Consider the following 14,986-nt stretch of genomic DNA (forward strand, 5'->3'; position numbering starts at 1 on the left):
CGTAAAAAGGAATGAGATTCTGATTCATGCTACAACATGGGTGAACCTTAAAACATTACGCAAAGTGAAAGCAGCCAGTCACACAAGACAGCATATTATATGATTCCACGTATAAGAAATATCCAGAATAGGTAAATCCATACAGACAGAAAACAGACCAGTGGTTGCTGGAGGCTGGGAGAAGTGGGGAATGGGGAGTGACCGCTTAATGGTATGGGATTTTCTTTTGGGGTGATGAAAATTTCTTGGAATCAATAGAGACAACATTGTGAATGTACTAAATGTCACTGAATTCTACCCTTTAGAATGGTTCATGTGAATTTCACCTCAGTTTAAAAAAAAGAAAAGCTCCCCTAAAGTTGGTGACTGAAGGTTAATCTCGTCAGATCTCCCCCAGGGGGTGACAAAATCTCAGATGACCTGTAAAGCAGGACCTGGGAAGCTTACGGGGTCAGAGCCGAGCCCCCTGTCCCATCCCGTCTCCCGATGACCTGCACAGACTGAGGTCAGTACATTTGTTCGCTTCTACTTGGGGACGTCCTGGGGCCGGGACAATGCCCAGTGGGACCCACTGTCTGGCTGGATGCCAGGCTCATTAATGAGGTCTTAGATTAAGATTCTTGCCAATGTCGAATTGCTTTGGCAACTGTGTGTTTTCTATTTGTCCTTATTTGCTTCTTTTCGCAAGTGCTACAATCTAGGAACTCGAAAATTCTTCCTGGCTTTCAGGTTTCACTCTTTCAGGGATCGTGGCTAAAATGAGTGTCATGTTTGACTTTTGGAGGATCAGAAGTGCTGAGCCAAAAGGTCTGTGTAAAATGGTTCAGGCTTTCAAGGGCTTTCTGGATGGGTCTCTCATTTCCCGAGGGCGTTGAGAGGATCCTGGCAAAGGCTCGATGGTGAGCAGTACAGACCTGGGTTGGAAACCCCACTCAGGCACTTACTAGCTTTGTGACCTTGGGCAACTCAATCTCTCGGATAATCCTTCATTTCTTCTGCAGCAAAATGGACTCAATAGCAGAATTTTCTTCAGAGGGTCATGTGAGGATGTTGTGAAGTGATGCATATAAAATATTTAGAAGGCTATCTAGCACATAGTAACTGCTCAATAAATAGTAAATGTTCTTAGTGTTAACAGTAATTGTTTTTGTTACTATTTTACTTTTTGCTTTACCACTGACTCCAGTCAAATATTTTCAACCAGCATCTGAAAGTTATGAGGATTAAAGTAAAACCTAATTTTTGTTCCACCAATGACTTCAGTCTGATAGATTCAACCAGTGCCTAAAAGTTCTGTTTCCTTCCGCAAAGTTATGAAGATGAAACTAACAAGTGCTTTGAAAGAGTCAGAGAAGTTACAAGCAGGGGTGATTCTGGAATAGGAGACTCTGCCGGTTGTGCCCCTGAGGGGCTGAAGCATGTCTGTGTTCTGATGCTGGCTCGGAAATTCAGACAAATTCTAAGCCACACATTTGCCTGTTTATACAGTTTTAATGGGAAGGGACAAAGAAGTGAGACACTTGCCTAGACTTTCTGAAATCGTTTTCGCCTTTGAGAATGGCTTTTATTTCTCTTCGTCCCTTATCAGAGAATGTCACAAGAAAAAGCCCTACACCTTGAAATGTCTTTAATCAATCCTCAGACCTTTCATTTCTTAAAACCTATTCCCTTCTCCCCACCCATTTCAAGACTTGAAATAAAATGATTTTCCAGAAACGGATGACAAGATAGCAAGGGCTATGATTAATAACCCCCAGAGCACCTTGGTACCACGCCTTCCCTATTTAAAATGAAAAATTACCTTTTTCCCTCAGACTTTATTAAAAAGAGGATCAAAAGAGAGAGGGAAGAGTTGCCGTAAGACAGCCCGTCAGTGAAACACTTCTGAAGCTTCGGCAGAGAGAAGTCCAATCCCCGTCAACTGAGCAGTTGGCAGTTTGGATAATGAAATGAGACTTTTTGCTTCTTCATCCCCACACTTCTGATTGTGAAACATAGGGGTGGAGAGGAAGAGCATTGGATGGAGGAGGGAATTGGGGAGGGGGCAAAGCTTTCCTTCCTCTCTTTTCATCTCTCAGACTTTGAAACAACTTTAAAACAGGGGTTCTTGGGGCAGCTCAGTGCTTCCTGAACCCCGTGGAGGGCCGTGTGTGTGTGCGTGTGTGTGTGTGGAGGAGCCGTAGGCTATGGGGGCAGTGGGTTACAGCTCACCTGCGGGATGCTGTGTGATAAAGGCAGAAGAGTGAGGGTGTAGATTACTACCAACTGTGGAATGTTGGCCCAGTCCTGTCACTCATCCAGGACTCCTTTATGAAATGAATCAGTAACGCCCACCTTACTGGGCAGGTGAGATAGTGCTGGCTGCCTCGCTGGGTCTGGCAGGTACCCTCCAAGTGCTGACTGTGTCATAACTCCCCTGTCTGTCTTCAGCAAATGTCCTTGACTCCTGGCTAAGGGCTCTGTTACTCTCCAAGGGCTGCTGTGACAAAGCCACCACAAACTCGGTGGTTACAACAGCGGAAATGTATTTCCTCACAGTTCTGGGGGCTTGAAGTCTAAAATCAAGATGCGGGCAGGGCCATGTTTAGTCAGAGTCGAGAAGGCTTGAGGGGAGAGTCTCTTCCAGGCCTCTCTCTTGCTTCTGCAGGTGGCTGGCGATGCTCAGTGTTCCTTGGCTTGTGGCTGCATCACTCTAACGTCTGCCTCCATCTTCGCATGGCATTCTCCTCTGCGTGTGCTCTCCTCTTCTTATAAGGACACCAGCCATTGGATTTAGGGCCCACTCTAATCCAGTATGACCTCGTCTTAACTTGATTACATCTGCAAAGACCCTATTTATAAATAAGGTCACATTCACAGACACTGGGGGTGAGGACTTCGGCACATCTTTTTAGGGGACACAATTCAACCGCAATAGGACTCAGTGGCTTTTGATGCGATGGGTTTGCTTTCTGTAGGGGGATAGCACCTGGCAAGGTCAAGGTCAGGGATGTAGGCCCTGAACGCAAGCCAATTGCTTATTTTATTTAATCCTCACGGCACCACCTAACAGGAGGTTTTACTCCCATTTTACGTTAACATCGATGCGACACTGACTGTGTGCCAGAGATGACGCTAAACGCTTTACTTGCACGGCTTTATTTCATCCTCAGCACAATCCTAGGGGAAGCTCCGATGTTTCCCCCCTTTTACAGGTGGAGAAACTGAGTCACAGTGAGGAAAGGTAGGGACAAGTTAATTTCTAAGCATCACGGTTCAAAGTTCGGGTGTTCGGTGCGTCATAAAACCCCTACTTCCTTGCTTGATGTTTGCTCAGAATGAATTCTTGTCCTTTCAATTCAGAAAGAGGGTCTTCAAATGTGGAGGAGTCCCTCGTCGTTCCGAGGGAGCCGGGAGTGGGTATGTGCGTGTTACCCTCCCTCCTGACCTGAACTTGAAGGCCATGATGTCTGCTCTGGAGAGTCAGGGGTTAGAAGGGAGAGGAGACAGAAGGTCACCGTGATTAAAGCAGGTCATGCCTTTGTGAAAAAACAAACCTAAGATGAGCCTGATGCTCTCGGATAGATTCCGGAAGTTTTAATCTCCGACCAACAAGCTGGCTAGAAAAATAACTTCTTCCGAAGAGGAGTCCCAGGATTCCGGGGGAGAGGGAGGAGCAGCTGACATCCTCCTGCATCCCGGGCATCTCTGCCAGGATGTCCTGCAGGAACCTCAGGCTCAGCCTGTGTGGCCCAGCTCCCCACCTCCTCTACGCTGAGTTTCCCACCAGCCACCGTATGACCCCAGCAGGAAACCAGGACGTCAACCTTGGTTTAGCATCATGCTTTAGGGTGCAGACTCAAACCCCCGCTGTCCTTCTTTCCTGCTGCGTGGCCTTGAGCAAGTCACTTAACCTTTCTGTGCCTCAGTTTCCTCGTCTATAAAATAGAGTAATTTTTGTGTACTTCGTAGGATTGTTGTGTGGCTCTATAATTTGATACAAGTAAATTACTTGGCGCAATGGTGTCAGGTACATAGTAAGTTCTCAATAAACATTACCTATTTTTTCCTCCTGCCTTATATCTAGTCGATCCATTTCTGTCCATCTCTGCTACCACAACCCTGGATTGTGCTCCAACCCTCAGCCTGGGCTCCTGCTGCTGCCCTTGACCTGTCCCATCCTTTCTCCACGCTGTGTGTATCCTCAGATACATCTTTCTACAATGCCTGTCTGATTGTGTTGCTCCCCTACACACAGTGGGTCCTGTTGAGCAGCAAGAACAGATGTCCACACAGCCTATGTGCCAGGGTCTCTGGGACAACTTTAATCACAAGGGGACAGGAAGGGGAGCAGGTGGGCCTACTCTGGGCTGGCACCCTGGGGTCCAGTAGGACTTGGTGGCAAATGGACCCCACCCATGGTGCTATGTGGTTTTTAAGCCACATGATCAGGGATGCACCAGTCCCTCCACTGGTGTGATCAGGGGCTGGGATAGAACAGCGATATGATGGGCAGAACTTTGGTCTCCAGCCCCAAACCACTTCCCAATATTTGTCCATTGGGAGAGCCAGCCCCTGCCTTGGCATGGGGTCCAAGCCTTGTGGATATAGCGGTGTGGCCAGGCAGGAACTTGACTTCCATCCCATTGTCATCTGTGGTTGGGGGAGAGCCAGCCCCTGCCTTGGCATGACCACGGGGCTGGGGTCCAAGCCTTGAGTCTACAGGTGCGTGATGGGGCGGACCAGAGCTTCTACCTCACCTGTTATGGGGTCTGATGGCCGTGAGTCCTCGGCTGCCGTGGGTTTCCAGGAACTCTGCAGGAGGCCAGTCGCGGGGGATCCGTCATGTTGACCCCTGCCTCTCAGCATCCCCTTCGTCTTCAGACAGCAAATTACTGGATGGTCCTCCTTTCCCTTCTTTCCAGCCTTGGCTCGAATTTCTTCCTCCCTCAGAATAGCTCCAGCCACACTGAGCTACTTGCTGTTCTCCAAAGTCCCGGGAAGCTCCTTCATCCTCCAGGTTTGGGCTTCGGCGTCGCCTCCTCCAGGACGCCTCTCCCCACGCCTCCACGGAAAGCCGGTTCCCCTCCTCTGCTCTCACACACCTGCTCCTTCTCTGACATCGGATTCCCTGTTCTGTATCATGAGTACTTATTTGTTTATTTAATGGAGGTGAAACTCACAGAAGATACAGTTAACTATTTTAAAGTGAACATTTCCATGGCGTTCAGTGCATTCACTATGTTGTGCAAACACGCCTCTATCAACTTCCAAGACCTTTTTATCACCCCAAAAGGAAATCCTGTACCCATTAAGCAGTTGCTCCCATCCCCTCCTCCCCCTGGCCCCTGGCAACCACTAGTCTGCTTTCTGTTTCTATAGATTTCCTTATTCCAGGCACTTCATATAAATGGAATCATACACTATGTGACTTTTTGTGCCTGGATTTGTTGACATAGCATCATGTTTTTGAGGTTCATCCAAATTGTAGCATGTGTCAGCACTTCATCCCTTTTTATGGCTGAATAATATTCCATCGCGTGGACATACTGCATTTTGTTTCTCCATTTCTCAATCAAGGGATGTTTGGGTTGTTTCCGCCTTTTGGCTGTTGTGACTAGTGCTGCTACAAGCGTTCACGCACAAATTTAAGTGCCTGCTCTCATTTCCTTTGCGTCTCTGCCTGGGAGTGGAATTGCACTAAGTGCTTATTTCATTGTCAGTCTTCCCTCCAGACTGAGCACCTTGAGAGCAGGAGAAAGACAGACACCCAACCCCAGGGGCTGGCACAGCGAATGTCTGGGGAGCAAATTGGATGAGGCTCAGGCATCTAGAATTGATATCTTCGTCGTCCTCGATCACCTCCCCATTGTCTGCATCATTGTGGTGGCCCAGGCTCTGTGCTGACGGCTTGACTCAGTTGGTCTCATTAACTTGCTCCTTGCTTCACTCTGATATTTGCTCAGGTGACCACTGTCACCTCCTCATCCTTTTCTGACTGAAGTAGCCCCCAAGCACTCTTTTTTGGTACACATGCCCAGCTTTCTTTTCCTCCATGGCACTTATTATCACTGATACATCATAGATAAGAGACTATAGATGAAATTTCACCCGTAATATATTATATGTCATTTATGTGTTCTTCTGTTTTTCTTTCGTTTCCCCACTGAGAACATGAGCCCTCCAAGGACAGGGACCTTGGTCTCTTTTATTCATCGCTGTATCCCAGTGCCTAGAACAGTGCCTGGTGCATGAGAAGCGTTCAGATATTTGTGAAATACTTGGATGAGTGATTGAATGCATTCAGCCCTCATGGCACCCTCCAAGGAAGCCACGATCATTCTCATTTTACAAACTCCAACACTGAGGCTCAGAGAGGTCACGTAACTTGCCCAAGGTCACAGAGCTGGTCAGTGGTGGAACTGGAGTTCTAAGCCAGATCTCTCTGAGTCTCAATACCAGATTCTTTCCATTTCACTCAGGGAGGGCAAGAGCCATAGTGATAATGCCCAGAAGGCTTCTCTGTGGTCTTGGAGTGCAGTGTCTGATTAAGACGACTTAAAGAATAGATTTATGTTCTTAAGCATGTTTTACTTTGACAATGAGTTTGTATTCCCTCAGCAAATACATCAGTCCAGAGCTTGCTGGAGACGGAGAAGCTGATCTGGGCTTGACTCTCTGTCTGGCGCCGGCTCTCAGAGCTATTCAGCCTCTCTGGACATCAGCTTCCTAGAGGTACACAGAGTGATGATGGCATCTGCTGCGTGAACAGCTCTCAGCATAAGTCTACACTCTTTAAATGGAAGGTGGCGCCATATTACCATTCTGTTGAGAATTACAATAAGGGTAGCTAACATTTATGGAGCGCCCACTGTGTGCCAGGTACTGTGTTCAGCACATCACTGTGTTATTGCATTTGATCCTCATAATATTCCTCTGAGGTAGGTCCTATTATTGCCGCATTTCACAGGTGATAAAGCTAAGACTCAGAGAGGTTAGATGAGTGCCCAAGGTCACACAGCCAGTAAGCGGGGGAGCCAGAATAGAGCCAAGTCATCTGATTCCAGAGTTGGCTCTCTTAGTCACTGGGTTAATGTGTATGTGTAAGTATTTGAGAATAGACACCATAGGATGGTGACTTTGATAGAATGTTCTGGCAAAGTCTGGGAAAATGGAGACTCGTCAGAGATGAGCCCTTGCTCCGGCTTCTATTCCCATTTGGCTGACTATCATGGTCCAGGGTCTTCAGTGAATGCAGGTCCCAGCTCTCCATCACATTTGCCTCTGTGCCCTGGTGTTTAGGTGGCCGAGGTTCTAGGTTTGAATTCCAGCTGCCAGTTCCCATCTCTGTTGTGACCTTGGGCACGTTTTCATCTCTGCACATCCATTTCCTTCTCTGCAAAGTGGAGATCAAATGGCCCTTTGCACACAGAGTTACAAAGATTAAGAAAAATGTGAAAGAGTCCCAGTCTAACAAACGAAGAAAGCAGATGACAAGCCATTAAATAAGATCTTACGGCATTTCTTAAAGAAAAAATGCAGAGCAAACCATCTGGCAGCCCCACAGCCAAACGCTAATAGGGATGATGGCTACGCTATAGAACGACATTGCCTTTCCTTATCTGAATTTTCTAATTTTTCTATAATGGATATGTAATAACAAAATGAGTTGTTTTAATTAAAAATAGGGCACTGAGTCAGTGTTCATGAAAGCACTTTGTCAGCTGTCCAATGCTCTATAAATTAGCTCTCGTTATGGTCGTTATGGTAATTATTATTGTTATTGCTAGTCGGCCATGAGTTGGAATTTATTTCTGCCCCAAATCTCCTTCCTTGGCCCATGACAGGAGGGCCAACTCGGTCGCCTTCTGCCGGGTTCTGCTTTTTCATCCATTGACACCCTGCTGACTTCTCTCCATCTTTGCTGCCACCACCCAAGTGGGAGCCAGCATTGTCTCTTGTCTGGAGCCCTGCTCTCCTTGTCCCAGGGGCAGCCCCAGTGATGTTTGAGAAATGAACTTTAGATCAAAGCCCTCCAGGGCCAGCCCTGTGCTGACTGGTTAAGTTCACACGCTCCACTTTAGGTGCCTGGGTTTCACCGGTTTGGATCCTGGGTGCAGACCTACCACCGCTCATCAAGCCGTGCTTTGGAGACATCGCACACAGAAGAGCTAGAAGGACTTACATCTGGGATATACGACTACGTACAGGGGCATTGGGGGAAAAAACCCTTCAACGGCTTCACTATGAACTTGGTAGGAAACCTACACTGAACCTTGGACCGTGGGCCTGGAGGTCTGTCCCTCACCTGTCCTTTCAGCTTCTTCTTGAGCCACTCACCCCATTGGCACCATATACTGCCTTTGAGAAGGCACCCAGAAAAGGGACCTCGGACAGTGACTGCCCTAATTTAGCTGGTTTTGAAACCTGTACGTGCAGTGTGACTTGACCCTTACACTTTTACGTCTGTTAGCACGGAAGAAAGGCTGCACGCTGCGGCTTGGGAGTCTATTCGTGAAGACCAAATTCCAACCAGCATGTGAGTGAGAAACGGTAATGCACCGTTGGACTTTTTATTTTTATTTTTTGACTCAGCTTTGATCAGGGCTGAAAACCTCAACCTGCATTCATGACAGTGGGGATTTTGTCAATGTCTCCATTTTTTTCTAATAAACTGATGTGTGACTTCAAAAAAAAGCCCCTTCCTACCTCTGTGCGTGGTTCTTGAGTCCCCCTCCACTCTCCCCACACCTGCCACACTCTTTCTTTGGCTCTTGGCATGGCGAGCCCCTCCTTGTCCTCAGATGCCAGCTTGAATGTCACTTTCTTAGAGGGCTGACCGCTCTACCTAAGGAAGCCCCCTCCAACTCTTTCATTTGTAATTTTTTCAGTTCAGAGTTTTATTGGGCTCATTTCAGCCTCACATGCAGTTGTGAGAAGTAATACAGAGAGAGCCTGTCCTAGCCTGGGCCACTGGAACAAATCCCACAGGCTGGGCGGCTTAAACGACAGGCATTGATTTCTTACAGTTCTGGAGACTGGAAGTCCAAGATCAAGGTGCCAGCAGATTCGGTTCTTGTTGAGGGCCCTCCTCCTGGCTTGTAGACAGCCCCTTCGGGGCCTCACATGGCCGTCCCTTGGAGCTCTCGTGTCTCTTTATCTGCCTAGAAGGGCACTAGTCCCATTATGGGGGCCCCACACTCATGACCTCACCTCAACCTAATCACTTCCAGATGCCTCCTAATACCGTCAGCTGGGGTTAGGATTTCAACATAGGAATTTTGGGGAGACACAAACATTCAGCCCATAATGATCCCCTGTACAGTTTGCTCAGTTTCTCCCAATGGTAACTTTTTTTTTTTTTTTTTGGATGGGGAAAATTGGCCGTGAGTGAACATCTGTTGCCAATCTTCCTCTTTCTGCCTGAGCTAACATCTGTACCGATCTTCCTTTGTTTTGTATGTGGGTTGCCGCCACAGCATGGCTGACAAATGGTGTAGGTCCACACCTGGGACCTGAGCCTGGGTCACTGAAGCGGAGTGTGCTGAACTTAACCACTAGGCCACTGGGGCTGGCCCACAATTATAACTTTTTGCAGAAGTATGTGTTTTTCCAAATTTTTTTTTTTTGCAGAAAATAAGTTTTTTACAAAAAAGTAAGTTTTTGCAAAACTTATGTGTGTGTGTGTTTAGTTCTGTGCAGTTTTATCACCTGAGTGGGTTCACATGTCCACCCCCACAGTGAAGGCACTGGACGGTTCCAGCACTGTAAACATCTCTTGTGTTGTCCTTTTATAGCCACTCCCAACTCCCTCCTGCATCTGTCCTCCGTCCCTGACCCCTGGCAACCACCCAGCCATCCTCCTTTTCTAATATGTTGTCATTTCAAAAATGGTACGTAAATGGAGTCATACCTTAGCCTCTTGGGATTGGTTTTTTTGCTCAGCATAATTCTCTGCAGCGTCACCTGGTTGTTGCGCGCATCGGAGGTTGGTTCCTTTGGTGCCTGAGTAGCGTTCTGTGGTTGCACGTACCGCTGTTTATGCTCACCGTGGCCAGTACTCTTCTCTGTGCATTTCCCTCCCAGCACTGACAGCCCCCTGAAATCCTTTCATGAGTGAGATTTCTCATCTTTCCTGTCTCTCCTTCGGCAGAGCATAAGTCCAGGGGACCTGGGCCTGGCCTGTGTGTGGTCTCTTGCACGTTTTCCAAGCACAGAGCCCGGCACATTCAGAAAGTGCTTGTTGAATGAAGGCATGACCGAACACACAGTGATGGTCTATCCGGAAGAAATGTGCAGTGGCTGAATAAGCAGTCAGGGAATGACGGGGGGTGAGCTTGGCCTCCACAGAATTCATGTATCTCATATGGGGTTAGGTATTAAAATACTGTGTAAGGGAAAGTTTATCCTTGAGAATCCTGTCAATCACCTTGAAATTGCTGGAACTAGGAACCTTGGGAGCTCAAAAGGCAAGAATTAACTTTGCTTTTGGGGACATTTGGGTTGTGGGCTCCCTGATCCTGGGACAATGTTGAATGGGGGTTATGGTGAGAGGGTCAACAAAGGGATTTCATTCTCTTTTTGAAGTGGCCAAGTGGGTGTGGTTGGATTTATGTAAATGTGTATATGCTGTAACCTGCATACAGTGTAGTGTGTATATGGTGTAATGCGCATACGCCGTAACGTGCATGGTGTGGCATGTGTACAGTGTAATGCGCATATGTCATAATGTATGTATAGTGTAACTTGCCTGGCATTCTCATGGCTTATCCGTTGTCTCTCTGCTTCTTTGTTCCAACTCAGGAGGCAACCTCTCCAAACAAGACTGGACCATCCAGTGGCCCACCACAGAGACGGGGAAGGAGAACAATCCCGTGTGCCCCCCGGAGCCGACCCCGTGGATCCGCACCCACCTCTCCCAGAGCCCCAGGGTCCAGTCCAAGTGTGTCCAGCACTACTGTCACGCCAGCCCCACCCCCGGGGCCCCGGTGTACACGCACGTGGACAGGCTCACTGTGGACGCCTACCCGGGCCTGTGCCCACCACCGCCACTGGAGTCGGGCCACCGTTCCCTGCCCCCGTCGCCCAGGCAAAGGCATGCGGTCCGCACCCCACCGCGCACCCCCAATATCGTCACCACCGTGACCCCGCCAGGCACGCCGCCCATGAGGAGGAAGAACAAGCTGAAGCCTCCGGGGACCCCACCGCCCTCTTCCCGAAAGCTCATCCACTTGATCCCGGGTTTCACGGCCCTGCATCGGAGCAAGTCCCACGAGTTCCAGCTGGGTCACCGCATAGACGAGGCCCACACGCCCAAGTGAGTGTGGTTGGTGGGTGCCCTGGGGCAGCTGAGCCCAGGGCTGCCAGGGGCTGCCTTGATGCCCCGGGAGCCTCCAAGTCAGGGAGCCCTGAATCCACTTGTGTTTCCCGCCTCCAGTTGAATGGAAGGTGGTTTTTCCCTGAGGGCCTGTGAGAAAATGAATAGAATGGAATTTTCCAGAAATGATCCTTTTTTATAGTAACACTCTAAAGTAGGGGTCTGCAAACTCTAGCCTAGGGACAAATCTGAATTTATTGCAACACAGCCACGTTCCTTCCTGTATGTATTGTCTGTGGCTGTTTTCCTGCTGTGATGGCCGGGTTGAGTACGGCCCGCAAAACCAAAAATATTTACCCTCTGACCCTTTAAGGGAAAAATTTGCTAGCCCTACAGAGTCAAGCCTACTGCTGTCCCTAGAAATAGGCTGTGAGCTACATATGCAACCTTACGTTTTCTAGCAGCCACATTAAAAGAGTGAAAAGAAACAAGTGATGTTAATTTTCATAATATGTATCATTTAACCCAATATATCAAAATGTTATCATTTCAACCTAGAAGTAATGTAAAGTGTTATTATGGAAATATTTTGCATTCTAAGCGTTCCAAATGCAGTGTACATTTTATACCTACTGCTCATCTCAGTTTGGACTGGCCACGTTCCAAGAGTGGAATGGCTCCATGTGGCCGAGTGGCTATTGTACTGGAGAACGCCACTCTGGACCCACCCTGTGCATGGGACCTGCTCAGTGCTTGGAACGAAGAGGCGTGTCCAGGTCTGCTTGGGGTGGGAGGTGGCTCAGGGAGTGGAGAAATGGACTATCAGAGCAAAGGATGCCATAGAGAAGTTTAGGGGGACGGGGCACAGCCACCCAGGGGAGAAAATCATGAAGGTGGGTGCAGTGTGTGCCTGGCTCTGGTTGGAGGGATCTCACTGCCAGCAGAGGGTGACATAGTGTCTGTGGCCCCAGGTTGGCTATTGAGAGAGGTGGGGTAGCTCTCTGCAGGGCCCCTCAGAGGCTGACTGTGGCCTGGGTTCCTTGCATCCTTTTGAGGTTCTCAGTGTATTAAAAATGGAAGAAAGGCTAAACAGGGTCACAGAAGTGGGTAGCATGTTTTAAATTTTACATTTAACAAAATTGTGTTTAGGCATAGAAGATAAAATGACTATGTATGATCTGATTAGGAGATCCAGTAAAGAGTCTAAATTTGGGGCCCATGTGTGGGAGATGCTTGGACCCCTGTTCTGCAAGCCCTGCAGCTATGATGTGGGGAGCAGAGGGGAGAGTTCCGTTGCATGTTCAGTGTGTGAGGGCCCATCTGAGGGCTGAGGCCGGTCAGAGATCCCTCAGGGCGTCCTGGAGTGAGCCAAAGGCAGGCAGGGTGGCCCAGGCTTCTGTAGGAAACATGAAGTGCAGAGGCCCTGGCAGAACCTGGCCTTCACTGTGGCTTCTTGTGACCTTGCAAAGGCCTCAATAAAGGATGTCCAGAGCCCTGCCCCGAGCTGTGCCTGTTCGCCTTTGACTCGGGCATTTATCCAGGGCTGGCTCAGAGCCAGAGAGCCTGGGGGACTCCTGAGACCTCAAGGTAAGGACGTAGGGGAGGTCCACAGAAAGGCTAGGAACACGAGCTGCTGAGGTGGAAGGTGGGAGAGGCGTCTGGGGTCTGCTGGCTATGGTTTCCCCGTCCTGTGTGTCTCCCTCCTGCCTCCCTGTGCTGACCACACAGTGAGCTGGAACTTGACCAGAAGGCAGAGCCTGGGTCTAGGGACACGTAACCTTTAAACCTACAAGGTGGGGGCAAAGTGAGAGAGGCTGCCCTTGGTTTGTTTTTTCCAGCTTTGTTGAGATGTAATTGACATATAACAGTGTGTAAGTTTAAGGTGTAAATTGTGATGATTTAATACACATAGGTATTGCAAAATGATTACAATAAGGTTGGTTAACATATCCATCACCTCACATAATTACCTTTTTTTTTTTTTGTGGTGAGAGCATTTAAGATTTACTCTCTTAGCAACTTGCAAGTACACAATTCAGTATTGTTGCAGTCACTGTGTTGTACATTAGAGCTCCGAACTTACTCATCTTGTAACTGGAACTTTGTACCCCTTGACCAACGTCTCCCCATTTCCCCCACGCCCCCCCATCCCTGGCAGCCACCATTCTATTCTCTGTTTCTATGGGTTTGAGGTTTTTAGATTCCACATATAAGTGAGCCCATGTAGTACTTATTTTTCTTTGTCTGACGTTTCTCTTAGTATAATGCTCTCAAGGTCCATCCATGCTCTTGCAAATGGCAGGATTTCTTTATTTTTTGTGGCTGAATAATATTCCATTGTATGTATATGCCACATTTTCTTTATCCATTCATCCATTGATGGATATTTAGGTTGCTTCCATGTCTTGACTGTTGTGAATGATGCTACAATGAACATGGGGATGCACACACCTCTTCAACATGGCGATTTCATCTCCTTTGGATACACCCAGAAGAGGAATTGCTGGATCGTGTGGTAGTTCTATTTTTAATTTTTTGAGGAAACTCCGTACTGTTTTCTATAGTGGATTTTCCAGTTACATTCCCACCAACAGTATACAGGTGTTCCATTTTCTCCATATCCTTGCCAACAATTATCTCCTGTCTTTTTGATAATAGCCATTCTAATAGGTATGAGGTGATATTTCACTGTGGTTTTGATTTGCATTTCCCTCATGATTAGAGATATTGAGCATCTTCATATACCTGTTGGCCATTTTCATATCTTCCTTGGAAAAACATCTATTCAATCCCTCTGCCCGTTTTAAAATCAGATTGTTTACTTTTTTGCTATTGAATTATATGAGTTCCTTATATATTTTGAATATGAATTCCTTATCAGGTATATGGTTTGCAAATCTTTTCTCTCATTCTGTAGGTTGTTTTTCATCTTATTGCTTCTTTCTTTTGCTGCGCAGAAGCTTTCTAGTCTGATGTGGTTCCACTTGTTGATTTTGCTTTTATTGCTGGTGCTTTTGCTGTCATAACCAAAAAATTATTGCCAAGACTGATGTCAAAGAACTTTTCCCCTGTGTTTTCTTCTAGGAGTTTTACAGTTTCAGGTCTTACTTTTTTTTGGTAAGATTAGCCCTGAGCTAACTGCTGCCAATTCTCCTCTTTTTTTCTGAGGAAGACTGGCCCTGAGCTAACATCTGTGCCCATCTTCCTCTACTTTATATGTCTACCACAGCATGGCTTGCCAAGCAGTGCCATGTCCGCTCCTGGGATCCTAACCGGAACCCTGGGCCACCAAAGCAGAACGTGCGCACTTAACCCCTGCGCCACCGGGCCAGCCCCTCAGGTCTTACATTTAAGTCTTTAATTCATTTTGAGTTAATTTTTGTGAGTGCTGTAAGATAGGGGTCCAATTTCCTTCTTTTGCATGTGAATATCTAATTTTCCCAAAACCATTTATTGAAGAGACTGTCCTTTCTCCAATGAGTATTCTTGGCTCCCTTGCCAAATATTAGTTGACTGTATACGTGTGGGTTTATTTCTGGGCTCTCAATTCTGTTCCGTTGGTCTATGTGTCTGTTTTTTTTTTTTTTTTTTTTTTTTTACCAGTACCACACTTTAAATGTGAGTCTTTCCCCAAACCCCTGAGGTATTTATTTTGTCTGGATAGGGCTGACTCATCCACTTCCTCAGTCT

General features: G+C 47.4%; 1 protein-coding gene across 5 annotated transcripts in view; it reads left to right on the top strand.

Annotated features, from left to right (window-relative positions):
• Positions 1-14,986, top strand: part of KSR2 (kinase suppressor of ras 2) — a 387,277-nt gene that overhangs the window by 138,933 nt on the left and 233,358 nt on the right. For all 5 annotated transcript variants that reach the window (XM_070275419.1, XM_070275417.1, XM_070275418.1 and 2 more), the window contains exon 4: positions 10,783-11,296. In XM_070275419.1, coding sequence (XP_070131520.1) covers positions 10,783-11,296 — 514 coding nt within the window. The remainder of the gene's footprint in view (positions 1-10,782; positions 11,297-14,986) is intronic.

This window comes from Equus caballus, chromosome 8 (genome assembly GCF_041296265.1).
Source record: "Equus caballus isolate H_3958 breed thoroughbred chromosome 8, TB-T2T, whole genome shotgun sequence".
Classification (NCBI taxonomy): domain Eukaryota; kingdom Metazoa; phylum Chordata; class Mammalia; order Perissodactyla; family Equidae; genus Equus; species Equus caballus.